This window comes from Typopeltis vanoorti, chromosome 23, assembly GCF_054136105.1.
Source record: "Typopeltis vanoorti isolate ZY-2024b chromosome 23, IOZ_Tvanoo_1.0, whole genome shotgun sequence".
NCBI classification, from domain to species: Eukaryota; Metazoa; Arthropoda; class Arachnida; order Uropygi; family Thelyphonidae; genus Typopeltis; species Typopeltis vanoorti.
The window spans coordinates 41,703,365-41,730,061 of NC_143571.1; the positions used below are offsets into that span (position 1 = coordinate 41,703,365).

A 26,697-nucleotide genomic window follows, 5' to 3' on the forward strand; every position below is an offset into this window, starting at 1 on the left:
TGTAGCAATGTTCAATGTAGTAAATTATTACAAAATAAATAACTAGCCTGGATTTATTACTTACTTCAGACTTGGGTTGTGAAATCTTGCTTCACTATATGTACATACACAGTAAGAATATAATGCTAGGAGAGGCCACTGCAGATACACTGAAGTGGCAGTGATGATCCTGTAAGCAGTTGGAATTGCTTTGTTTCAGATGGATGGTTTTTTTTTTTGGTTTTTTTATGCATCTTGTACTGCTTCGTTATTACAAACCCAGCAATGGACAGTTTCTGGTTGGCCAAGTGGATAGCATACTTGCTTTCTTTATTAGGTTGTAGTTTTGAATGCTACCACAGGCATAGATGTTTGTGGAAGTCCTTAGGTGGTAAACAGTTTGTCACAGAAACCACCATATATGTGAGGTCACATAGTTGGCTCAACGAAAGCCTGAAGTAGCTTGAAAAATTCATGTTTAGTCTTTAGATCAGGAGAGCCAGATTATCTAATCCTTAGCCCATCCAAGATTCCTTTTATAGGTGGAATTCAGACTAAAAATAAAAGTTTCTTACAAGTAGTTTAAATAATGTAATAAGTCTGTTTGGTCCCTGTTTTGAGGGAAATAGCTAATGCATTATTATTTATGCATTCTTATTTGCTGGTCTTTCCCTCTCTCCCTTCTTTCTACTGCACTGAGAAAGAGTGAATTAAAACTAAAAATTCTTCCTTAAAGTTGAACAGAATTATTTACAACACTACATATGTTTACAGATTAATTTCATAAGTGATTCTTAAATAATGAACTTCTTTGGATGCATAGAAAGATTTTTAATAGTAATCCCACCCCACAAAACATTGACCTGTGGTATGCTGGTACAGTTTGTGGACTAGGAAGAAAACAATTTTATTAATTTTGTAAACTTGAGGATTCCATTATCATTAAAGACACTGTTTCACTGGCCTATACTAGATTTTACCTGTGGTGAGGGAACAGTGATTATATTGAGTTTGACAGAACTGTATTTAGTTGCAGGCATATTAAGAAACACTGAGTGCTGAAAAAAGCTTCTGTAGCTCATTCAGTTTTGATAAAACCCTTTGGTTGGAAAGACCTGGATTCAAATCATAGCTCTTAATAAAGTGAATTAGCCAGTCTCATATGGAGGTGGTAGGGTTTTTTTTCTCTTTATAGCTTCGGTTTTTCATCTGCAACCAGACAAACCACCAGGTAAACACATGCAATTTTGACCAACCACCTTATTCTAGAATTATAGTTATGAAAGACAATCTGCCCAAGTTGTGGACAAGGACCTGTGAGTACCATGGATTGTAAGTGCCGAAAGACAAAAAATACATTTAGCACGTATGCTAGTGTATTTGACATGAAACATAAGTTTCCCTGAAAGAAATAATCACATTTTTTATCAGACAAAAATAAATTTAATGTTAAAAAACGTTTAATTTTTACCATAAAAGCTCTGGAATGACTTCTAATGAGAGTATATTGATCAAGTACAGGGGTGCTTAAGGGTCAAAGCTGTATAACTGAGAGGAGACCTCCACATAGCCTTTAAAGGAATGCAGAGAACCGACCAGGGCTTCTGACCTAATGTCCAATCCTCACCTTCTCGTGGTGCACCCTGTTGGGTATCTACTTTGATACTGAACGAACGAGGATGGGCTGGCAATTTGGGATTTAGCCGACCAAATTGTATTCTTATTGGTTAAACCAAAATAAAAAATGATGGTACAACATGACAAAATTTCATGCCGGCTGGGGCGTCGCCCGGTTAAACAAGGCCCCCGTTGTTTTTGCCAGGGAACCAGGGCGAACAGCGAAAAGTCAGCTACTGGAACAAATCTGAAAACAAACCCCAACTCAACATCACCAGAGTTAAAGATCGGTACTATCAACGTAAGAAGCCTGAATGGCAAAGAAATGGAGCTAGCTGAGGAATTAGATAAGTACCAGATCGACATAATGGGGTGACTGAAACAAAAAAGACCAAAACTGGTGAGATCTTTCTGAGCAATAAATACAAAATGTTATATTCAGGCAATGACAATCAAGGAAAAGAAGGAGTAGCCATAGTATTCAACACAAAATACGAGGCTAATCTTCTTGAATGGCAGTCAGTCTCAAGTAGAGTAATGTGGGCAAATATGAGAATGGGGAACTGGACAATGAGACTTATTTGTGCCTATGGTCCCACAGAAGGTTCTACTAAGGTAGAAGTGGAGGAATTTTTTGAGGCTTTAGAAAAAGCAACTGACACAATGAAAAAGGAAAAGTTGGTCCTTGTTGGGGATCTAAATAGCAGAGTAGGAAATGATTGTAAGACATACAAAAATATTTTGGGAAAATTTGGAGAAAAGAGCAAAGCTAATAATAATGGCAAATATCTGTTGGATTTCTGCTCAGGACATGGACTGGTTATTACTAACACCATGTTCCAACATAAAAATGTGCACAAATTCACATGGAGAGAAGAGGCTAGGAATAAGAAAAGTCTCATTGACTATGTTATTGTTGATAGCGATGTTTTCTCCTTGGTGCAGGACACCAGAGTGTACAGAGGATTTGAAATTGGAAGTGATCACTATTTAGTCTTGAGCAGGATAAAATTGAATTTCATATTGAAAAGAATAACATGTAAGAAAGTTTTAAAGCGAATAAAAGTTGAGCAGCTCTCAGATGTGAACTGTAGACTAAAATACAGAAATATTATTGAAAAGAAAATGAAAGAGTTTGAGAACAGGAATCAAACCTTGGAGATTCAGTGGCAAACTCTGAAGGAAACATTGATTGATTCTGCCAGAGAGGCATGTGGTGAGGTTGTGTGCAAGGATAAAAAAATCAGAACTCCCTGCTGGCCACAGGAAGTTAAAGAGGCAGTGAAGGAAAAGAAGAAAGCATATCAAAAGTTCCTGGGAAATAAGTCTGATTGTGCTCTTAGAGAATGCAGAGACAAATGCAAGAATGCTAAACACTGTGTAAAACTAGCTAAAGAAAAGTCATGGGAGGACTTTGGCAAGAATATAGAAAATAAATATCAAGAAGGTGGCAAAATATTCTGGAGGTTGTTGAAGAAGCTTAGGAATGGAGGAAAGAGTGCTGTAAAAGGAATTAGAGATGATAAAGGTGAAATGAAAACAGGAGAAAAAGATATCCTTGAAGTATGGAGTAATTACTTTGAAAAACTGCTAAATGAAACAAGCAGTGATGACAGCACAGTGATAAAAAACACTGACCAGGCATGCAGTCAGGAATACATATCCATACTTGAAGTAGAAAAAGCCATCAAAGGCTTGAAATGTGGAAAGGCAGCAGGAGTAGATGATATTCGACCAGAAATGCTGAAGTATGGTGGTATAAGAGTCTTACAGTGGCTGCACAGCATAGTTCAAAAAGCCTGGACAGAGGGACGAATTCCCGATGATTGGAGTAGAGCTCTCATAGTACCCATATATAAAAAGGGAAATAAAACTGAATGTGAGAATTACAGAGGTATTTCCCTACTGAGTGTTCCTGGCAAGATCTATGCAAGTATACTTGAGAAACGGTTGAGAAGAATTGTGGAAGAAAAGCTTGGTGAAGAACAAGCTGGATTCAGGCCAAATAGAGGCTGTCAGGATCAGATCTTCACTTTACGACAAATAGTTGAGAAAGCATGGGAATATAACAAAGATCTGTATTTAAGTTTTGCCGATTTGGAAAAGGCATATGACAAGGTGCCAAGAGAGAAGCTATTCAATACGCTGCAGTTATATGGTGTCAATGGCATTATATCAAGCGATACTAAGTCTTTATTTGAGTTGTGAGTCAGCAGTTAGAATTGAAGGAAGTACAGGAAGATGGTTTAATGTTAAATCTGGTGTGAGACAAGGATGTACATTATCCCCTCTGTTATTCATTATCTATATGGATCACATTATGAAGGAATGTGGTATTAAACCTGATATCAAAATTGGAGATGTTAATGTCAGCTCTTTGCTTTATGCGGATGATGTTATACTTCTAAATAAATCCGCTACAAGTCTGCAAGATTCTCTGACTAAATTGAATAGCTGTTGTAATAGATATGGTATGAAGGTCAGCAATAAAAAGACAAAGACAATGAAAATAGGCAGAATCATTGAAAATGTCAACTGTGTTGTGAATGGAGAACCTGTGGAACAAGTAAAACATTTCAGCTACTTAGGCACAATTTTTACTGAAGATGGTAAACTAAATATAGAAATAGACAACAGAATCAGCAAAGCTGGTATGGTGGGAAATCAATTGAATAAATTCATATGGAATAAGAAAGAAATTAGTCGGAACACTAAATTAGCTGTATACAAGACAGTGTTCAAACCAATTTTAACTTATGGATCTGAGAGCTGGGTCAGAAGTAAAACACTTGACCAAAGACTAGAGACCGCAGATATGAGAGTCCTGAGAAAGATTAGAGGCGTGAACAGATGGCATCAATGGCAATATCATATTAAAAATGAGGATATTAGGAAAGAACTTGACATTGTCAGCATCCAGGAATGCATTAGCAGAGCTAATCTCAGATGGTATGGTCACTTAAATAGAATGGGAGAGAAAAGATTAGCAAAACAAGTGTTCTCTGCCAGGTTGGCAGGAAAACGACCCAGAGGAAGACCAAGATATAGGTGGATTGATACGGTACAAAGTGCCTTAGACGATAGAAATATAAGATCTGATAATGTTGGAGTCTTGACAAATAACAGACTGATTTGGAGGAAAATTGTAGATAGGAAGTTAGTAATGATGTAATTTTTTCATGTAGTACTGTCATATCCTGTACACCCCTTGAGGGTACATGGCAGGAATTTGATGATGATGATGATGATCAAGTACATATAATAAACAACTATGTTTTGTTAGGGTTAGTGCCTTACATCAGTTATGTACCCTGAAGATGCCAACAGCCTTAGTTGGTGAAACTAGTTGGTATAACATAGTTGTTTATTATATGTACTTGATCAATATAGTCCCACTAGAAGTCATTCCATAAATTTAATGTTTCAGCCTCTCTGTATGCAGTATATACATCTGTGCAAGCTTAGCAGGCAGTAAGTTGTGGTAATTCTATTCGCTAACCATAAGATGCTGCTCCTGTCTGGTAATGATTTAAAAAAATAATAATAATAAAATGGTATTGAATATTACTGTTAAAAAAACTCATCACTATATTCAAGCCTCTGATTTTGGTTTTAGCAGTGGATAAGAAAGAACTCGGTGGCCAGTTGAGAACTTGATAGAGAAAAGTATGTTAGTAGTATTAGTTTGTAAACCATTTGTGTGCATTATTAACAGAACCTGAACTATTAGGAACAAAGTTTTCTGAATCTTCTGTCCACTAGTTGAAGTGTATGCAATTAAAAAAGATAACACTTGCCCTATTGTCATATCTTGGTGAGTATCCTGAGCCCTTTTTGTGTTCATTTATGTTAATTTGAGTCTGGTGATACATGGAGCAATTGTGGAGCATAAGGTCAAGAGGACACTGAGGACATCGTTAGCTTTCTTGTTCTTAATAAACGTTTGGCCTCGCATGCTACCTTAAACTTTGTCATACTAGAACTTGATATAGTATAGTAGTTGGGTTCCTTGTTAATCACTCCTGTAGTTAGTGTCAGTGGTGGAATGGTCCGACATATCTGATTTCTTGATGTGCTTTTTTTTTTTCCCCAGTAAAATGTTCATGTTTTGCTGACAGTGAATACAATTGATTTTGTAGAATTCTGTGCGAACTGACTGGAGAAATCTGTTGAAGAATTGAAGAGGTTTGAGGAGGAGTTAGGAAGTTTGCCTGAGGTTGTTACAATACCCTCCCAATTTTTCTAAAATCCCTTTTGGGGGTTAGATGGTTATTATTATTATTATGTAGGAGTTTGATTAAATTTTGTATCTGCTTTCATAGTGAAGAATTTATGGAGACACAAACACACAGAGTAATTGATTTATTTATAATTAAGAAAATAACACTTAACGTTTTGACCTCTATATTGAAGTCATCTCAGGAAAACATACATATGCACAGGACACAAGTTACATGACACTAAACAAAAGCTGTAAGTTAAAAAAAAAAAAAAAAAAAAAAAAAAAAAAAAAAAAAACTGTGGTTTTATGTAGCTTGTTTCCTGTGCATGTGTATATTTCCTGATGATGACCTCAATGCAGAGGTTGAAATGTTAATTGTTATTTTCTTAATTATAAGTAAAGTAATTACTCCAACACATGTTTGTGTCTCCAATGGGGGGGGGGGTTCTTGAGGGTCAAAGCTGTATAAGAGGAGACCTCCACATAGCCTTTAACACGTTCGCTGCCAACTACGAGTATACTCGTATGACCCTTACCGCCGGCAACGAGATTACTGTACTTTCCTTGAAGAAGTGAAAATGCTTGGCTTGTTGGAGCATCAAAACTGTGTATTCTCATAGATGGTATATGCTATGCACAAGCCAACTACGAGTATACTCGTATGACGATTGCCGCCGGCAACGAGATTATCATACTGACCTTGAAGAAGTGAAATTGCTCGGCGTACGGGAACAGACTATGCCGAAGTAGCGTGGCAGCTAACGTGTTAAAGGAATGTGGAGAACTGACCATGTCTTCTAACCTAATGTCCAATCCTCACCTTATCGTGGTGCACCCTGTTAGGTATCTAACTGGATACTGAACAAATGAGGATGGACTGCCAATTAGAGATTTAACTGACCAAATTGTATTATTGGCTTAAACCAATATATAAAATGATGGTACAACGTAACAGAATTTCATGCTAGCTGAGGCATCATCCAGATAAACAAGGGCCCTGTTGTTTTTGCCAGAGAATCAGGGCGAACAGCAAAATGTCAGTTACTGGAACAAATCCTGAAACACGCCAACATATCACCAAAGTTCACGATTGGTACTATCAACATAAGAAGCCTGAACGGCAAAGAAATGGAGCTAGCTGAGGGAATTAGAAAAGTACCAGATCAATAAAATAGGGGTGACTGAAACAAAAAAGGCAAAAACTGGTGAGATCTTTCTGAGCAATAAATACAAAATATAAGGCTGATCTTCTTAAATGGCAAGCAATATCAAGTAGAGTGATGTGGGCTAATATAACAATGGGGAACTGGACAACGTATTATTTGTGCCTGTGGTCCCTTCTGTGGGACCACAGGCACAAAAATTTCCTCCACTTCTGCTAAGGTAGAAGTGGAGGAAATTTTTGAGGCTTTAGAGAAAGCAGCTGACACAATGAAAAAAGAAAAGTTGGTCCTTGTTGGGGACCTAAATAACAGAGTAAGAAACTATTGTCAAACATATAAAAATATTTTGGGAAAATTTGGAGAAAAGAGCAAAGCTAATAATAATGGCAAATACCTGTTGGATTTCTGCTCAGGACATAGACTGGTTATTACTAACAATGTTCCAACATAAAAATGTGCACAAATTCACATGGAGAGAAGAGGCAAGGAATAAGAAAAGTCTCATTGACTATGTTATTGCTGATGATATTTTCTCCCTGGTGCAGGAATCTAGAGTACAGAGGATTTGCAATTGGAAGTGATCACCATTTAGTTTTGAGTAGGATAAAATTGAATATTGAAAAGAAGAACATGTAAAAAAAAAAAAAAAAAAAAAGGTTTAAAGCAAATAAAAAAGAGTTTGAAATAGGAACATAACCTTTTAGAGACAGTGGTAAATCCTGAAGAAAACATTGATTGATTCAGCCATGAAAGCATGTGGTGAGATTATCTGCAAGGATAGAAAAATTAGAACACCCATGGTGGACACAGGAAATTAAAGAGGCAGTGAAGGAAAAGAAGAAAGCATATCAAAAGTTCTTGGCAAATAAGTCAGCTTGTGCTCTTAGAGAATATAGAGACAAATGTAAGAAAGCTCAATAAAAGTCATGGGAAGACTTTGGTAAGAACATAGAAAATAAATATCAAGAAGGTGGTAAAATATTCTTGAGGCTGTTGAAAATGTGAAAACTGGTGAAAAGATATCCTTGATGTATGGAGTAATTACTTCGAAAAATTGCTAAATGAAACAAGCAGTGACAACACAGTGTTTAAAAAAAAAAAAAACACTTAACAGGCATGCAAACGAGAATACATATCCATACATGATGTAGAAAAAGCCTTCAAAAGCCTGAAATGTGGAAAGGCAGCTGGAAGTAGATGATATTCAACCAAAAATGCTCAAGTATAGAGGTATAAAAGTTTTACAGTGACTGCACTGTATAGTTCAGAACACCTGGACAGAGGGACGAATTCCAGATGATTGGAGTAGAGCTCTCATAGTACCCATGTATAAAAAAGGAAATAAAACAATGTGAGAATTACAGAGGTATTTCATTACTAAGTGTTCCTGGTAAGATTTATGCAAGTTTACTTGAGAAACAGTTGAAAAGGATAGTAGAAAGGAAGCCTTGTGAAGAACAAGCTGGATTCAGTCCAAATAGACTGTCTGGATCAGATTTTCACTTTAAGCCAAATAGTTGAGAAATTATGGGAATATAACAAAGATTTGTATTTACGTTTTGTAGGTCTGGAAAAGGCATATGACAAGGTGCCAAGAGAAAAGCTATTCAAAATGCTACAGTTGTATGGTGTCAGTGGAGAATTATATCAAGCAATACATAAGAGTTTATTTGAGTTATTAGTCAGCAATTAGAATTGAAGGAAGTAGAGGAAGATGGTTTAATGTTAAATATAGTGTCAGACAAGGATATACATTATCCCCTCTGTTATTCATTATCTATATGGATCACATTATGAAGGAAAGTGTATTAAACCTGTTTTCAAAATTGGAGATGTTGATCTCATCTCTTAACTTTATGCAGTGATTTTATATTTCTAAGTAAATGTAATAATTTACTTAGAAATCTTGCAGGGAATCTGCAAGATTCCTGACTAAATTGAATAACTGTTGTAATAGATATGGTATGAAGTTTAGCAATAACAAGACAATGAAAATAGGCAGAAGCATTGAAAATATCAACTGCATTGTGAATGAAGAACATATAGAACAAGTAAAACATTTCAGCTACTTAGGTAAGATTTTTAGTAAAGATGGTAAATTGAATATGGAAATAGACAACAGAATCAACAAAGCTGGTATAGTAGGAAATCAACTGAATAAGTTTATATGGAATAAGATAGAAATTAGTCAAAACATTAAATTAGCTGTATACAAGATAGTCTTCAAGCCAATTTTAACTTATGGATCTGAGAGCTGAGTTTGAAATAAAACACTTGACCAGATGGCATCAACTTCAATATAATAAAAATGAGGATATTTGGGAAGAAATTGACGTTGTTAGCATCCAGGAATGTGTTAGAAGAGCTAATCTCAAGTGTTATGGTCACTTAATCAGAATGGGAGAGAGGAAAGATTAGCAAAACAAATGTTCTCTACCAGGTTGGCAGGAAAAAGACCCAGAGGAAGACCAAGATATAGGTTAATTGATACAGTAAAACGTGCCTTAGAAGATAGTAATATAAGATCTGATGATGTTGGAGTTCTTTACAGGTAGCAGATTGATTTGGAGGAAAATTGTAGATAGAAGTTAGTAATGATGATGTAAGTTTTCATGTAGTACTATCATATCCTGTACACCCCTTGAGAGTACATATCAGGAATTTGTTGTTGATGATGATAAATTCCTCAGCATGAATTGCTGGCCCCCATGTAACCTTAAAAGAGAGAATTTTTATGTGCTGTTGGTCTTTGAAGTTCATTTTTAAGAATTTACTCATTGGAAAGAAATAGAATCTTGTTCATGTGCGATTTTTTGTAGCTGAGGAAGTCATCTACATATGCAAGTCAAACTGCTGGTTTTATCATCATCATCATCATCAAATTCCTGCCATGTACCCACAAGGGGTGTACAGAATATGACAGTACTACATGAAAAAATTACTTCATTACTAACTTCCTATCTACAAATTTCCTCCAAATCAGTCTGTTACTTGTCAAGACTCCAACATTATCAGATCTTATATTTCTATCATCTAAGGCACTTTGTACCGTATCAATCCACCTATATCTTGGTCTTCCTCTGGGTCGTTTTCCTGCCAACCTGGCAGAGAACACTTGTTTTGCTAATCTTTCCTCTCCCATTCTATTTAAGTGACCATACCATCTGAGATTAGCTCTGCTAACGCATTCCTGGATACTGACAATGTCAAGTTCTTTCCTAATATCCTCATTTTTAATATGATATTGCCATTGATGCTATCTGTTCACGCCTCTAATCTTTCTCAGGACTCTCATATCTGCGGTCTCTAGTCTTTGGTCAAGTGTTTTACTTCTGACCCAGCTCTCAGATCCATAAGTTAAAATTGGTTTGAACACAGTCTTGTATACAGCTAATTTAGTGTTCCGACTAATTTCTTTCTTATTCCATATGAATTTATTCAATTGACTTCCCACGATACCAGCTTTACTGATTCTGTTGTCTATTTCTATATTTAATTTACCATCTTCAGTAGTGCCTAAGTAGCTGAAATGTTTTACTTGTTCCACAGGTTCTCCATTCACAAAACAGTTGACATTTTCAATGATTCTACCTATTTTCATTGTCTTTGTCTTTTTATTGCTGACCTTCATACCATATCTATTACAACAGCTATTCAATTTAGTCAGAGAATCTTGCAGACTTGTAGCGGATTTATTTAGAAGTATAACATCATCCGCATAAAGCAAAGAGTTGACATTAACATCTCCAATTTTGATATCAGGTTTAATACCACATTCCTTCATAATGTGATCCATATAGATAATGAATAACAGAGGGGATAATGTACATCCTTGTCTCACACCAGATTTAACATTAAACCAACTTCCTGTACTTCCTTCAATTCTAACTGCTGACTCACAACTCAAATAAAGACTAAGTATTGCTTGATATAATGCCCCATTGACACCATATAACTGCAGCGTATTGAATAGCTTCTCTCTTGGCACCTTGTCATATGCCTTTTCCAAATCGACAAAACTTAAATACAGATCTTTGTTATATTCCCATGCTTTCTCGACTATTTGTCGTAAAGTGAAGATCTGATCCTGACAGCCTCTATTTGGCCTGAATCCAGCTTGTTCTTCACCAAGCTTTTCTTCCACAATTCTTCTCAACCGTTTCTCAAGTATACTTGCATAGATCTTGCCAGGAACACTCAGTAAGGAAATACCTCTGTAATTCTCACATTCAGTTTTATTTCCCTTTTTATATATGGGTACTATGAGAGCTCTACTCCAATCATCGGGAATTCGTCCCTCTGTCCAGGCTTTCTGAATTATGCAGTGCAGCCACTGTAAGACTTATACCACCATACTTCAGCATTTCTGGTCGAATATCATCTACTCCTGCTGCCTTTCCACATTTCAAGCCTTTGATGGCTTTTTCTACTTCAAGTATGGATATGTATTCCTGACTGCATGCCTGGTCAGTGTTTTTTATCACTGTGCTGTCATCACTGCTTGTTTCATTTAGCAGTTTTTCAAAGTAATTACTCCATACTTCAAGGATATCTTTTTCTCCTGTTTTCATTTCACCTTTATCATCTCTAATTCCTTTTACAGCACTCTTTCCTCCATTCCTAAGCTTCTTCAACAACCTCCAGAATATTTTGCCACCTTCTTGATATTTATTTTCTATATTCTTGCCAAAGTCCTCCCATGACTTTTCTTTAGCTAGTTTTACACACTGTTTAGCTTTCTTACCTTTGTCTCTGTATTCTGTAAGAGTAAAAGCTGACTTATTTGCCAGGAACTTTTGATATGCTTTCTTCTTTTCCTTCACTGCCTCTTTAACTTCCTGTGTCCACCAGGGAGTTCTGATTTTTTTATCCTTGCACACAACTTCACCACATGCCTCTCTGGCAGAATCAATCAATGTTTCCTTCAGAGTTTGCCACTGAATCTCCAAGGTTTGATTCCTGTTCTCAAACTCTTTCATTTTCTTTTCAATAATATTTCTGTATTTTAGTCTACAGTTCACATCTGAGAGCTGCTCAACTTTTATTCGCTTTAAAACTTTCTTACATGTTATTCTTTTCAATATGAAATTCAATTTTATCCTGCTCAAGACTAAATAGTGATCACTTCCAATTTCAAATCGTCTGTACACTCTGGTATCCTGCACCAGGGAGAAAACATCACTATCAACAATAACATAGTTAATGAGACTTTTCTTATTCCTAGCCTCTTCTCTCCATGTGAATTTGTGCACATTTTTATGTTGGAACATGGTGTTAGTAATAACCAGTCCATGTCCTGAGCAGAAATCCAACAGATATTTGCCATTATTATTAGCTTTGCTCTTTTCTCCAAATTTTCCCAAAATATTTTTGTATGTCTCACAATCATTTCCTACTCTACTATTTAGATCCCCAACAAGGACCAACTTTTCCTTTTTCATTGTGTCAGTTGCTTTTTCTAAAGCCTCAAAAAATTCCTCCACTTCTACCTTAGTAGAACCTTCTGTGGGACCATAGGCACAAATAAGTCTCATTGTCCAGTTCCCCATTCTCATATTTGCCCACATTACTCTACTTGAGACTGACTGACATTCAAGAAGATTAGCCTCGTATTTTGTGTTGAATACTATGGCTACTCCTTCTTTTCCTTGATTGTCATTGCCTGAATATAACATTTTGTATTTATTGCTCAGAAAGATCTCACCAGTTTTGGTCTTTTTTGTTTCAGTCACCCCTATTATGTCGATCTGGTACTTATCTAATTCCTCAGCTAGCTCCATTTCTTTGCCATTCAGGCTTCTTACGTTGATAGTACCGATCTTTAACTCTGGTGATGTTGAGTTGGGGTTTGTTTTCAGATTTGTTCCAGTAGCTGACTTTTCGCTGTTCGCCCTGGTTCCCTGGCGAAAACAACGGGGGCCTTGTTTAACCGGGCGACGCCCCAGCCGGCATGAAATTTTGTCATGTTGTACCATCATTTTTTATTTTGGTTTAACCAATAAGAATACAATTTGGTCGGCTAAATCCCAAATTGCCAGCCCATCCTCGTTCGTTCAGTATCAAAGTAGATACCCAACAGGGTGCACCACGAGAAGGTGAGGATTGGACATTAGGTCAGAAGCCCTGGTCGGTTCTCCGCATTCCTTTAAAGGCTATGTGGAGGTCTCCTCTCAGTTATACAGCTTTGACCCTTAAGCACCCCACTGCTGGTTTTAAAGGGGAGTAATCTAGAGTTGCTTGTTCAGAAAGCTTCCATGTAAAAATTTGCTGTTGTGGAGAAAGCTTGGAGAATCCATTGCTGTTTACCTTTCGTCTGTAAAAAAAAAGAAAAAAAACTTATTTATTTACAGTAAAATCTCTCGTAACCGGTAATACCAAAACAATGGTACTTTCAAAGATCTAAATTTAAGCCTGTGAGATAAGAAAAATATGCAGTGGACTTGCATTGTGGCAGGATTTGCCAAGCAATGTTCATCTATGTCAGCACATGATGTTATGAAACTTCATTGTATGCACAGGGAATTTTTAAAGTTCCGGTGACAATCTTGTAAGCAGGCTGATTCGAAGTTATGTTATGTCATCACACTAAGAATTTCACAACAATGTTCATGTGATAATATGTACTGTAATTTTTAAATGCTGTTTAAATTTGATTTTGTGAAATATAAAATTATGTGTATGTGTTTTAAATTTTTAAAAACCCATGCAAATTTTGATGTTATTTATTTAATTATGGCCGGCAGATCGAAAAACACAACCAATGAACTTCGCATTCTGCAATTTCTACACCCTGGCATCACGAAACATTAACAGCAAGTTCTTGAAATATATATTAAATTATGTGGCAAAATCTCATATCCGGAATCAGTGAAGTCCCATTGTTGCTGGTTAAGAGAGATTCTACCGTATCTCTTTTTGGCAGACAGTATCTCGATTACAAAATGAGAGAAGAGAGCACATAACATCTAATGAAAATTTTTCTGTAATAGAATAGTATCTCTCATTGAGAACATTAGTGAGAAGAGCAATAGTGTCAACATTAGTCACCAATTACTTTGTTATAACTTTTTGCAGACAACCCTAACACAGAAACATTTGAATGTAATAATTTATTTTAACAACTTTTTATTTTCTAAACTGAAGAGTGCATGCTTTCTAAATAGTGAAAACAATTAAAAAGTAACACATTTGTCAATTTGATATTTATCATAATGATTGGATATTTATAATATGCTACATTTTTGTTTTTCTTTTTTACAGGGAATTATGTTAGTATATGACGTAACACATGAAAAGTCATTTGAAAACATAAAGAACTGGATTAGAAATATCGAAGAGGTAAATTTCCTATGATAGAAATAACTATAGGTTAATATGGGAAAAATGAATAATTCATATGATTCTTTTCATTATTTTGCATTTTATTAGGATTATCTTTGGATTTTGTAGTTGACTTCTGGGCTGAAGAACTGTTACCTGTTAAAAGTCTGATTTTTAATTTCTTTCAGAAATACTTTAAATTTCATTATCATCAAATTCCTGACACATATCCTCAAGGGGTGTGCAGGATATGATAGTGCTACATGAAAAACTTACGTCATTACTAACTTCCTTTCTTCAATTTTCCTCCAAATCAATCTGCAACCTGTCAAGACTCCAACATTATCAGATCTTATATTACTATCTTCTAAGGCACTTTTTACTGTACAATTCACCTATATCTTGGTCTTCCTCTGGGTCTTTTTACTGCTAACCTGGCAGAGAACACTTGTTTTGCTGATCTTTCCTCTCTCATTCTGATTAATAGAGCTAATCTCAGGTGACCATACCACCTGAGATTAGGTCTATTAACAATGTCAAGTTCTTTCCTAATATCATCATTTTTAATATCATATTGCCACTGATGCCATCTGTTCATGCCCCTAAATTTTCTCATATCTGTAGTCTCTAGTCTTATGGTCAAGTGTTTTATTTCTAACCCAGCTCTCAGATCCATAAGTTAAAATTGGTGTGAACACTGTGTTGTATACAGCTAATTTAGACTAATTTTGACTAATTTCTCTCTTATGCAAAATAAATTGACTTTATACCAGTGGCAGCTGGTGAAAATTTTAAGTGGGGGTGCTGCATATACAAAAAAAAAAAAAAAAAAACTTTTTTTCCCTAATCAGTAATGAATTTATTAATGAATAAATTTACATATTAAAAATTGCTTTATTAAAAATATTTCATCCTCACCACGAACAAACACCAATAATAAAAGTTTCGTATCAATAGCAATGACAATTGCAAACGAATATCGGCATTAGATCGCAGTGCATTTGTTTCGTGTAACGATAATTGAAAAAATATAATTCTTTTCATATTTTTAACAGTGACACTCGTCATAATTCAGCTTTGTATCTATAATAAATAAATAATTATGTTATTATAACAAAATAAAATAAGATTTACAAAAAAAAAAGTTCACCATGAACACGTACCAATATAAACATTTCGTATCTCACAGAAATAACGAGCGCAGGCATAAGATACACTGCCCGAGCGGCAGTGCATTTGTTTCGTGTAACGATAATTGAAAAAATATTATTCTTTTCATATTTTCAACAGTGACACTCGTCATAATTCAGCCTTGTATCTATAATAAATAAATAATTATGTTATTTTAACAAAATAAAATAAGATTTACAAAAAATAGTTCAACACGCACCAATAATAAACATTTCATATCTCACAGAAATAAGGCATGTAAGCATACTAAAAATACACTGCCGTTTGAGCAGTTACAGTTGGGAATGACGTAACGTGCAATAACGTGCAAGCGAATATCGGTGTTAGATCGCAGTGTATTTGTTTCGTAATCTAAAGCGTTAATCGAACAATTCCAATTATCAACTATTCAATCAATGTCAAAACATAAGCTGTAACCTTTAACATGTTGTACTGCATTTATATAATGTTGTAAGCATTGTTATTATTTATAAACACAAACAAAATTTAATTTTTTCATTTTTCTTGGGGGTGCTGCAGTGTCGCAGGGCTTATGTATAGGCCGCCACTGCTTTATACGGTTGACTTCCTACCATACCAACTGTTGATTTCGTTGTCATTTCCATATTTAATCTACCATATTCACTAAAAAATTATGCCTAAGTAGCTGAAATGTTTTACTTGTTCTATAGGTTCTCCATTCACAATGCAGTTGATATTTTCACTGTTTCTGCTTATTTTCATTGTCTTTGTCTTGTTATTGCTGATTTTTATACCAAATCTATTACAACAGTTATTCTATTTAGTCAGGGAATCTTGCACAGTTGTACTGGATTTATTTAAAAGTATAATATCATCTGCATAAAGTTAAGAGCAGAGATTAACATCTCCAATTTTGATATCAAGTTTAATACCACTTTCCTTCATAATGTGATCCATCTAGATAATGAATAACAGAGGGGATAGGGGATAATGTACATCCTTGTATGACACCAAATTTAACATCAAACCATCTTCCTGTACTTAAATTCTAACTGCTGACTTACAACTCAAATAATCTCTAAGTATTGCTTGATATAATTCTGCACTGACACCATACAACTGTAGCATTTTGAAAGCTTTTCTCTTGGTACCTTGTCATACCTTTTCCAGACCTAAAAAAACTTATATACAAATCTGTTATATTCCCATGATTTCTCAATTAAAGTGAAAATCTGATCCACACAGCCTCTATTTGGCCTGAATCCAGCTTGTTCTTCACCAAACTTCCTTTCCACAATCCTTCTCAACCGTTTCTCATTTATAATTACATAAATCTTACCAGGAACACTCAGTAGGGAAATACCTGTGTAATTCTCACATTCAATTTTATTTCCTTTTTTATATATACGTACTATGAGAGCTCTACTCCAATCATCTTGAATTCGTCCCTCTGTCCAGGCCTTCTGAACTATCATTTCAGCCACTGTAAAACTTTTATACCTCTGTTCTTCAGAATTTCTGGTCAAATATCATCTAACCAAGCTGTCTTTCCACATTTCAGGTTTTTGATGGCATTTCTACTTCAAATATGGATATGTACTTCTGTTTGCATGCCTGTTCAGTGTTTTTTTGCCACTGTGCTGTCACTGATTGTTTTATACAGCAATTTTTCAAAGTAAATACTCCATACATCAAGGATATATTTTTCTCCAGTTTTCAAGTCATCTTTATCATCTCTAATTCCTTTTACAGCACTCTTTTCTGCATTTCTGAGCTTTTTCAACAGACTCTAGATTATCTTGCCACCTTCGTGATATTTGTTTTCTATGTTCTTACCAGTCTTTCATTGACTTTTGTTTATCTGGTTTTTCAGTGTTTAGCATTCTCACATTTGTCTCTGTATCTTGGAGCACAAGGTGACTTATTTACTGGAACTTTTGGTATACTTTGTTCTTTACCTTCACTGCCTGTTTAACTTCATCTGTCCACCGTGGAGTTCTGATATTTCTCTCCTTGCAGACAACTTCACCATACACCTTTCTGGCTGAATTCAGTGTTTTCTTTAGGACTTGTCACCGAATCTCCAAGGTTTGGTTCCTGTTCTCAAACTCTTTCATTTTTTCTTGAATAATATTTGTGTATTTTAGTCTACAGTTCACATCTGAGAGCTGCTCAACTTTTATTTGCTTTAACACTTTTTTACGTGTTCTTCTTTTCAATATGAAATTCAATTTTATCTTGATCAAGACTAAATGGTGATCACTTCCAATTTCAAATCCTCTGTACTCTAGATGTCATGCACCAGGGAGAACATTACTATCAACAATAACATAGTCAATGAGACTTTCTTGTTCCTTGTCTCTTCTCTTCATGTGAATTTGTGCACATTTTTATGTTGGAACATTGTTAGTAATAACCAGTCTATGTCCTGAGCAGAAATCCAACAATTTACTATTATTATTAGCTTTGCTCTTTTCTCCAAATTTTCACCAAATATTTTTGCATGTCTAACAACCATTTCCTACTCTTCTATTTAGATCCCCAACAAGGGCCATCTTTTCCTTTTCATGGTGTCAGTTGCTTTCTCTAAAGAATCAAAAAATTCCTCCACTTCTATCTTAGTAGAACCTTATGTGGACCATGGGCATGAATAGATCTCTTTGTCCTGTTCCCCATTCTGATATTTGCCCATCGCACTCTACTTAACATTGCCTGCCATTCAAGAATTCCAGAAGGTTATCCTCATATTTAGTGTTGAATACTATAGCTGAGCCTCCATAGTTCAGCTGGTATAGACGAAGTCCTTTGGTCCAAAAGATCTGGGTTTGATTCCCATCCATGATGTGGAACCTTTTATGTGATTTCTTTTGACTAAAGGTAAGTTTGCCAGTCTCCTATGGAGGTAAAGGATTTTTTCACCTGGAAACTCAGGTTTTTCGTTCTTCAAAACAGGCAAACTGGCCCTGTGAACACACGCATGCATTTACAGTCATAAAATATACCTAATCCCTCATTAGGAGGGTTGAACCCTCCTAATGAGGGATTTGGTATATATTATTTACTAAGGGACAGGGGGAAATGGGGGGAACCCCATATGAAATAAATAATACTGTAGCTACTCCTTCTTTTCCCAGAATCACTCCTTTTATATCGATCTGATACTTATCCAATTTGTCAGCCAGCTCCATTTCTTTGTCATTCAGGCTTCTTATGTTGTTAGTCGTGATCTTGACTAGTTTCAGGATTTGTTCCAGTAGCTGACTTTTCACTGTTTGCCCTGCTTCCCTGCAAAAGCAATGCGGTCCTTGTTTAACTGGGCGATGCCCCAGTTGGCATGAAATTCTGTTATGTTGTGCCATCATTTTACTTTGCGGTTTAAGCCAGTAAGAATGCAATTTGGTCGGCTAATTCTCAAATTTCCTTTTTGACTTCAAATTTTTAATTTGTATATTAAAATCTAATCTAGCTCATGTAAAATTGCCTATACAGTGATTATTGGGAAAGAACATTTAAGCCTTGTGCTAAACTTTTTTTTTTTTTTTTTTTTGCAAGTGTGAAAGAGTTGTGATGGCATTTGTATAAAAAAAAATATGTGCAAAAACAAATTATTTTCAATTACAGGCAGTCCTCACTTTGCACTGTACAGCAGGACCTTTGTTAAAATGACTGTGCAAGCTAAAGCCATGCAAAGCGATCTTAATAATCAGTGGGAAAAATTATGATTGTTTTCTGATCTTTTAAAAATTTTTGTCAAAACATTAAAAATTCTCTTATTGTTATTAAAATTCTATTTATAAATATATAGGAAACTTTAAAAAATTATACTAATATTCATTTAATACACTATAATTTAAAATAAAAACATGAGAATTAAAGTGTTTTATTTTTTTGTAAACAAACTTATCAACAGTAGTTTTGAACAGTGCTTGCCTTCTTCTCATCATGTGACTTAATATGGAGCGAACATCTTTTCTATGTTTTGGCGAATTGTAATACTCCTTTCTAAGTTTGGAGCTTCCAACATTTTATCCTTTGCACTTTCATTGTCATGAAATATATCTGAGTGTTCCTTTAATGTTATGTTTTTTGTCAGCATCATTTCCTTTGTGACATCAACATCCTCTTCGTCACAATCACCTTCCTCATTTTCTGTCGGCGATTGGAAATCACTGAGAGACTGAAAGAAGTGATGTAATTCCTAACTGATCATGATGCACATCTGTTATTTCGAGATTTGTGGATTGAAGAGCTAGCAGTGAAGTTTGTACTTCAATCAGTTACTTGCAGGGAGAATTAATAAATGAAACTGCAAATGTGTTGACCATTTTGAACTGAAAAATTGGCAAGAAATCTCAAAAATTGTTATTGCTACTGGCATTCACACTGTACTGTAGATTTTTTATTAGAATGTAATCAAATCCATAACTGAATACTCTGATCATTTTGGTTCATTAACCTCCTAAATGTCTGAAGTGGATGAAATACTCAGACCTTGGGATTTTTCATGGATCAAAACCTCATCAGCGTATTCTGCCTTTAATCTCTTAATAGCAAATGTAGAGCTATTAGTGGATTAACTCTAACCACAAATATAAAGTATACTGTGGTACTTGGAATTTCCTTCAATATTTGAAATTTTTCTGGCAGAATTTGTCTGTTCCCAAAGATAAAATTGAATATCACATGTGTGAAAATTAATAATCAATCCGGAAATGACTGCAGATCAACCTTTGCAATTAACTTATTTGGCAATAGTAAATTTGCTCTTTTATTTTGCAAATCAGTGCAATGGAACAAGATAATTTGTTCTTTCATTTACTGACAATATTGCAGAAATTATTTTTGGACAGTTTTAGAATGCTTGCATGTAAAGTTTTTCTTTTCAAATAAGATTTATTAAAATAAATATGATTTTTTTTTTTAACTGCTGCTAGTGTTCATTTCTGAAATAACCAGTATCTTAGAAATACTAGATAATAATCCTCTCAGGTGGAGGAGAAGGCTAAGAGCTTAAATTATTCTGACTGCCATTGAGAAAGGAAAGAAAGAGCACTTCCTCAGAATTTACACTGTAGAGCCTAAAGCAGTAGTACAGAATATATCAACAATGTCTTGTTTTGTTTTCAATTGATTAGCAGACATCCTAAACAGAAATTGGTATTTCTTTATTTATAATCATCAATTTCACTTTTATTATCGAAAAATTATAAATTATTTGATATAGTTATCTTAGAAAGAAAGAAGGATTTGATTTAAAAAAAAAAAAAGTGCATATGTATTACACCAGTGTTAAACTTTTTTTGTTGGGGTGGGGGGTATTATTTTCTTGCTGTTTTTGGCAACTAAACATTGGAAATAATTATAAGGATGGCATTTAATGATGCAACCTTTTACCTCTTTACTTGAGTGAACTGTGTTACCTTGAATTTCCTCTATTAGGAAATTTCAAGTAAACACTTGTTGTTTCTATTAGTGGTGGTCGGCGGTAGATGGCATTGGTGTAGTTGCAGTTGGTGGAGACAGAGCTATAGAGCAGGTGCCCTCCCTCGATGAGTCTTTGGATTCTCTGGAGGTGTCTAATAATAATAATATATTCATGTTGGAAGATATGTTACTGAAAATATTGCCGAAGTTATTTTCGTGCAAATTTCCTAAGTTTGTGTCAAAAAATTATTTTAAAATATTCTGAAAAAAAGATGCTGTCGAACAACATTCATTGAAATAAATAAGATTTTAACATTACTTTGTTTTTTTTTCTTTCACTGATACATGGAAATATGCATGTTGTGTTGTTATGCTTATACATTTAGGTACTCTTGTTAGTTTGTTTCTGCTTTTTTGAACAAAGAATTATGTTAAATTACATTACATTTTTATTTTGATGCTAATTTTTAAAATATCACAAATTTTATATCAGTAGTATAAATGCATTTGAAAAATAAAACAGATTGTTATTGTTATTTGTAGAGTGCTAATTTCACTAATAATTGTTTCTTAATTGTAAAATATATGGTGAAATTATCTGAGACATGTCTTATGCAGAATTGATTTAAATTTTATATTCATTTCAAAGTATTCCAATCACAACCTGCCCACTTGCCATGACTGCTCACAGTAACGGAATTATAAAATTTTCTACTTTTTTTAGTTTCTTATTTCATACCTTTCACAATGTATATTTCACATTTCAATATCCAAAATCTATAACTCATTTTATCTGTTGAGAAATGAAGTAATTATTTTCTTATCTATATCCATGCTATTTTTTGCTATCTGATTATTCCAACCACTACTTTCTCTTCTTTCTGGGTCACAGTATTCAGTTGTTCAGGGAATAACGATCAGCTAAAATTATGGTATTTTTTCAAATTAATTACCTGTTATTGTCCATACTTAGTCTTATCTTTGTCCTGAAAGTTAGATATAAAGATTAATGTTTTTTTCTTCCTTAAAAAGGGGGTGAAGGAGGCTAAACAGTACCTCTGTTTATACAGAATCTTTTTTTTTTTTATCCCTTTTAAGATGGCACTGTACTCAAGGAACTAGATGAAGCTAGAGATTAATTACTGGAGGTTGGAGACAGAGAGTTAAAGTTTAGAGGACATGTTGCTAAGGTATCCCATAAGATTACTTGGCTATTGAAGAACATATTAACATGTAGAGATAAGGAAGTTGTTATTCCTTTTTATAAGGCCTTGATACACCCACATGAGGATTACTGTGCTGAAGTCTGGTCCCCTGGGTTTCTTGGGGATGAGGAAGCAGTGAAGAGGATTCAGATGTGAATGACCAAGATTGTGATTGGTCTGTGGAATGTTCTCTATGAGGACAGATTGGGGGTGTGTGGATTGCAGAAGTTGGCTGATAGGAGAAAAAGAGGGGATATGATAGAAACATTTAAGTTGCTTAAAGGATTTTATAGGATAGATGCAGGGGAAATATTTCAGCACTTGGCTAGAGGGACCAGAAGAACGGGGTCACCTCTGAATGTTGAATAAAGGTATGGTTAGTATGGGTGGGAGGGCAAATTTTTTTTTGCTTGGAGCGTTGTGAATGAGTGAAATGAGTTGCCAGAGTCGGTTGCGAATGCTTTGTCTGTTAAGGAGTTCAAGGAAGGGTATGATAGATTTGATCTTCTGCAATGAGTCTTCAGACTCCATGGAGGTGCCCATATATTTTTTTTTTACTTTGCCATTTTGTAATAAAAAATATTATTAGTGCTACATTGAAAATTTTTCATCTGTGGCACACACTGCTATGAATATTGAAAAGACAAAAGTTTCACCATCTGTAAGCCATATTCTTATTTACTAAAAATGGTCTTATAGGAAAATTTCAAAAAAAAAAAAAGAAAATTCTGATAAAAACTGGGATTTCATATAAAAACAAATTTTGAATATTACAACATGAACATCTTCTGTTAAAGATTGCTTTATAGTTTTTTATTTCCTGAAACTATGTTCTAACAGTAAAATGTTTTTCTTTCTTTTCCATTAGAAATAAAATTTAACATTAACAGTTAATCTTACTTCATTCGCTCATGTTCAATGAGAACAATAGAATATTATGTACCTATTGTTATTATAAAATACAATTTTTATTATGATAAATTGATATGTACATAGTCCCTTTATCCCACTTTTAGTAAAATACTACTACTAATTCTAATTATTATGTTCTAATTTTAATTTTATTGTGAAAAATTGGTAGTGAAATTTCACTTTTGATGCTTGCATTTCTACATATTTTGAATGATGAACCATAACGCAAGTATCACTACTTCAAAATTGAGGCATAATATCTAATCTACAAGAAAATATAGATATAACAATTGACTTCATAACCATTTATTTCAATTTGTAATGAGTGATCCTTGGAAACCAAGAAAGTTGGTTTCCCAAGTTTATAAGAAAATAAACTGCAGATTATATTATAAAGATTATTATATGATTAAAGATTTTTGTCTAGTTCTCTGTAAAACAAAATCATACAAGTGTTGATCTGCATGCAATCTGCCAAGTATTCTTGGATTTTTATTAATCTATAAAATAATTATTTGACAAAGATGTCTTAAAATTTGAAATTATTTTGAATCAACTTCTTGGAGAACAAATAAAATGTGCTGTCAACTTAAGAGATAAGACATTAATTAGCACAAAAAATTGATAATGACATTGATTTTCCAATGTGATACAATATTTAAGTGAAGAAAGTATAAATCTCTTATTTTTTCCTGACATTAAAAACTATAATTATATGATAAATGAAGTAGAAAAAAATAATTTGTCTATCCAATATATAACTAAGATTCCAGTTACCAAACATACAATAAGAACTATGTTTCTTGCCATAGGTAACTGAGACGCAGCTATAAATGAGAGTTAATCTGGTTAAGCGTTCTCCTCGGTGTAAAGGATTATTGCACCTTGTAATGGATATGACAGTCGACTTGCACTTCTTATGCAGGTTTGGCTGGACACATACACACACACACACACACACACACACACACACACACACACACACACACACACACACACACACACACACACACACACACACACACACATCATGGTTGGTAAGGAGGTTAATGGATGCTGGATGCAGTGGACTGGCTTTTTTAAGAGAGGAAATTAATTCTCACATGTTCATTGCAAATTTTGACTTTTAAATTTTACATTTTGAAGAAAATTGAAGATCATTTCTCAGGTACTTGTAAAAAAAAAATAAACTTGATTACTAAATGTTGGTAGGAGATTGGCCTCAGCATTATGGCAACAGCTACTGTAATATACTGATGTTCTCTTTCCCCACCACTCATCCTATGAGATACAATATCATAGTGAAACTATTCCTATCTTCCTGTATTTTTTTTTCACTGTTTTTTATTTATGTGATTTGTATTCATGTAAGGTGTAAACTTTACATTACATTGGGCATGCTAAGAATTTTTTTTTAACATAATTTAGAAACCTGCTCTAGAAACCAAACATGAAACTTTTTGAGCCTCCAATAAATGGGACATTGGTCTCATACTGAGTCATGAAATTTGTATCTCTCACTTGGAAACAATCACAAAAATGGAGGTTGATTGGATAATGTATCCAAACACATGTGAAAATACAGCCAAAGTGCTATATAAATATACAAGTCACTTTTAAACCATTTTTATTTTATTGTTTTGTATGTTTTTGAAACTGTTTTGCAAGAGTTTTTTTATACTCCACAGCAGATATCTGCAACGCAGTGCCCGCGGGTGCTATGGCACCTGCAGTGAATTTTTAATGCGCCCTCAGAGAAATTATTGTAAACTGCTTTGGAGCTCACAGTGGTAATTTTGCAGCATAGATCACAGTATATCTGAGAGATACATTCATTAATAGTATGTGCTAAAATGCAAGAAAACATAAAGAAAAAACACTGCAAATATAATACATGATGATACAAATTAAGTGAATATTGAATCCAACATTATTTCATAGCCGAATATAGAAACTAAAAGTTTCGACAGATGTAAGCATAAGTAGTGCCTTATGGGAAACTTGTAGTAAAGGTGGAGCAAGCTCCAGACCTCTTTCCTTAGTATTATCCATAAATGTAAAGCACATCTTGCAGAGGTCAGCAAACTTTTTAATATGAAGAGCGCAATATAAAATTTGAAAATTACGGAGGAGCTCATGACAGAGGCATTTTTCTCTCGTTTCAGACTTAGAAATTCTATGATTAGTTGTTTTTAAGAAAAATGAGATTTCAAATTTTAACATTATTTTATTTACCTCTCTTTTACAACATATTTTTGTCACATATGATTGAATATAAAATACCATAAAAAATAAAATATGAATACAAAAAGAATATTCATGTTAACAATTAGCATGTATCTGTCAGATCAGATGCGAGCGCCTTGCTTTATCCATCATAATGGTAAATGTATTTGTTTATTATGCAATAATAGTGTGGCTATTTCTAAAAAAAGTAATATAGAAAGACATTTCAAAACCATTCATGCCAATTGTAATTTTAAGTTTAATTATTTAAATCAGGAGGAGTCGGCAACACAGCACCCGCAAGCATCATGGTGCCCATGGTATTATGCCCTTCATATTAAAAAGGTTGCCGACCACTGCTCCAGTAAAATTGTGCTTGGTTACTTTTCTTTCATTGTTGGTATGGAGAAAGAGTTAAATAAAGAGTAGGAGCATGCATTGTGTAATAAGATTTGCAAACAGGGGAAACAAGGCCATGCTTAGCCTCAACAGTTCCCTTTTCATATTACCATACTTATATTTCCTCCAGGCACAATCTGGCAAAGTGACAGCAGCAGGATTTTTTGCTTTCTGATCCATTACTATCAAGTTCAGCCCATGTATTATTCAGTGGCCACTTACTGCTATATCTTCAAGTGGGGAAGGGATCTGGGACCTTAAGTGTAATTGGTATGTACTTGAAGGGTGTCTCTCTCATACACACAGTATGAGAAGAGGAAGGAAAGAAACCATAATAGCCTTTGCTCTATAGACCAAAAATGGTAGCACCCACTTCAATACTCTGATAAATAAGATGGTGGTGTTTTAATAATAACAATAATATAAAAATAAATGTGTTTAAAACTTATTTATTTGTAGGATTTTTGCCTAAGTTACATAGGCATCCTTGGTACAGAATGATGCAATCAAATAATAATAGAAAATTCTAAAGTGCCACCTGTGCATTTGAAATGGGTGAAAATTCTGCAAATAAGTTTTAGAGATTTCCTCTGTTTTTATAGTTTATTGTTATGCCAACTCAGTATTCCAATATTGAAATAAGTCATGGTGTTTCACCAGACAGTGAAAGACATTTACCACTCAAAGTCTAGTTGGCATTTCTTCCAATTAGGGAGTATCTGCCTTTGTTGTGGGGATACTCACCAAGTATGCCAGAGTCCCATTTGCAGAAATGGACCATGCCATAAGAAGATGGAATTGACTTGGCTGAGAGAGTTATATATTGTGTATTGGCAATACTTTTGTAGCCCAAACTTCAGAGAGAACAATTTCTTGTTTGTATCATGGATATGGAGTAAATTCATTGCTCATCAACAAATTGTGACCTCAGTAGTTCTTCCCTGTCCCCTTCACATGCATAATGCTAGAATGCCTTCATCCACATTTTTAACATTTAGTTGTACCAATCAGAATAGTGGCAACAAAATTATTTGCTAGCTGAAATTAGCACAACCATTTTAAAGCTGTATATTTCAAG

At 34.4% G+C, this 26,697-nt stretch overlaps 1 protein-coding gene across 1 annotated transcript in view; it reads left to right on the forward strand.

Annotated features, from left to right (window-relative positions):
* Rab8 (RAS oncogene family member Rab8) overlaps window positions 1-26,697 on the forward strand; it is a 98,566-nt gene that overhangs the window by 48,748 nt on the left and 23,121 nt on the right. Inside the window, exon 4 of the mRNA XM_090413209.1 lies at window positions 14,242-14,319. Within this exon, the coding sequence (XP_090269335.1) occupies window positions 14,242-14,319 (78 nt within the window). The remainder of the gene's footprint in view (window positions 1-14,241; window positions 14,320-26,697) is intronic.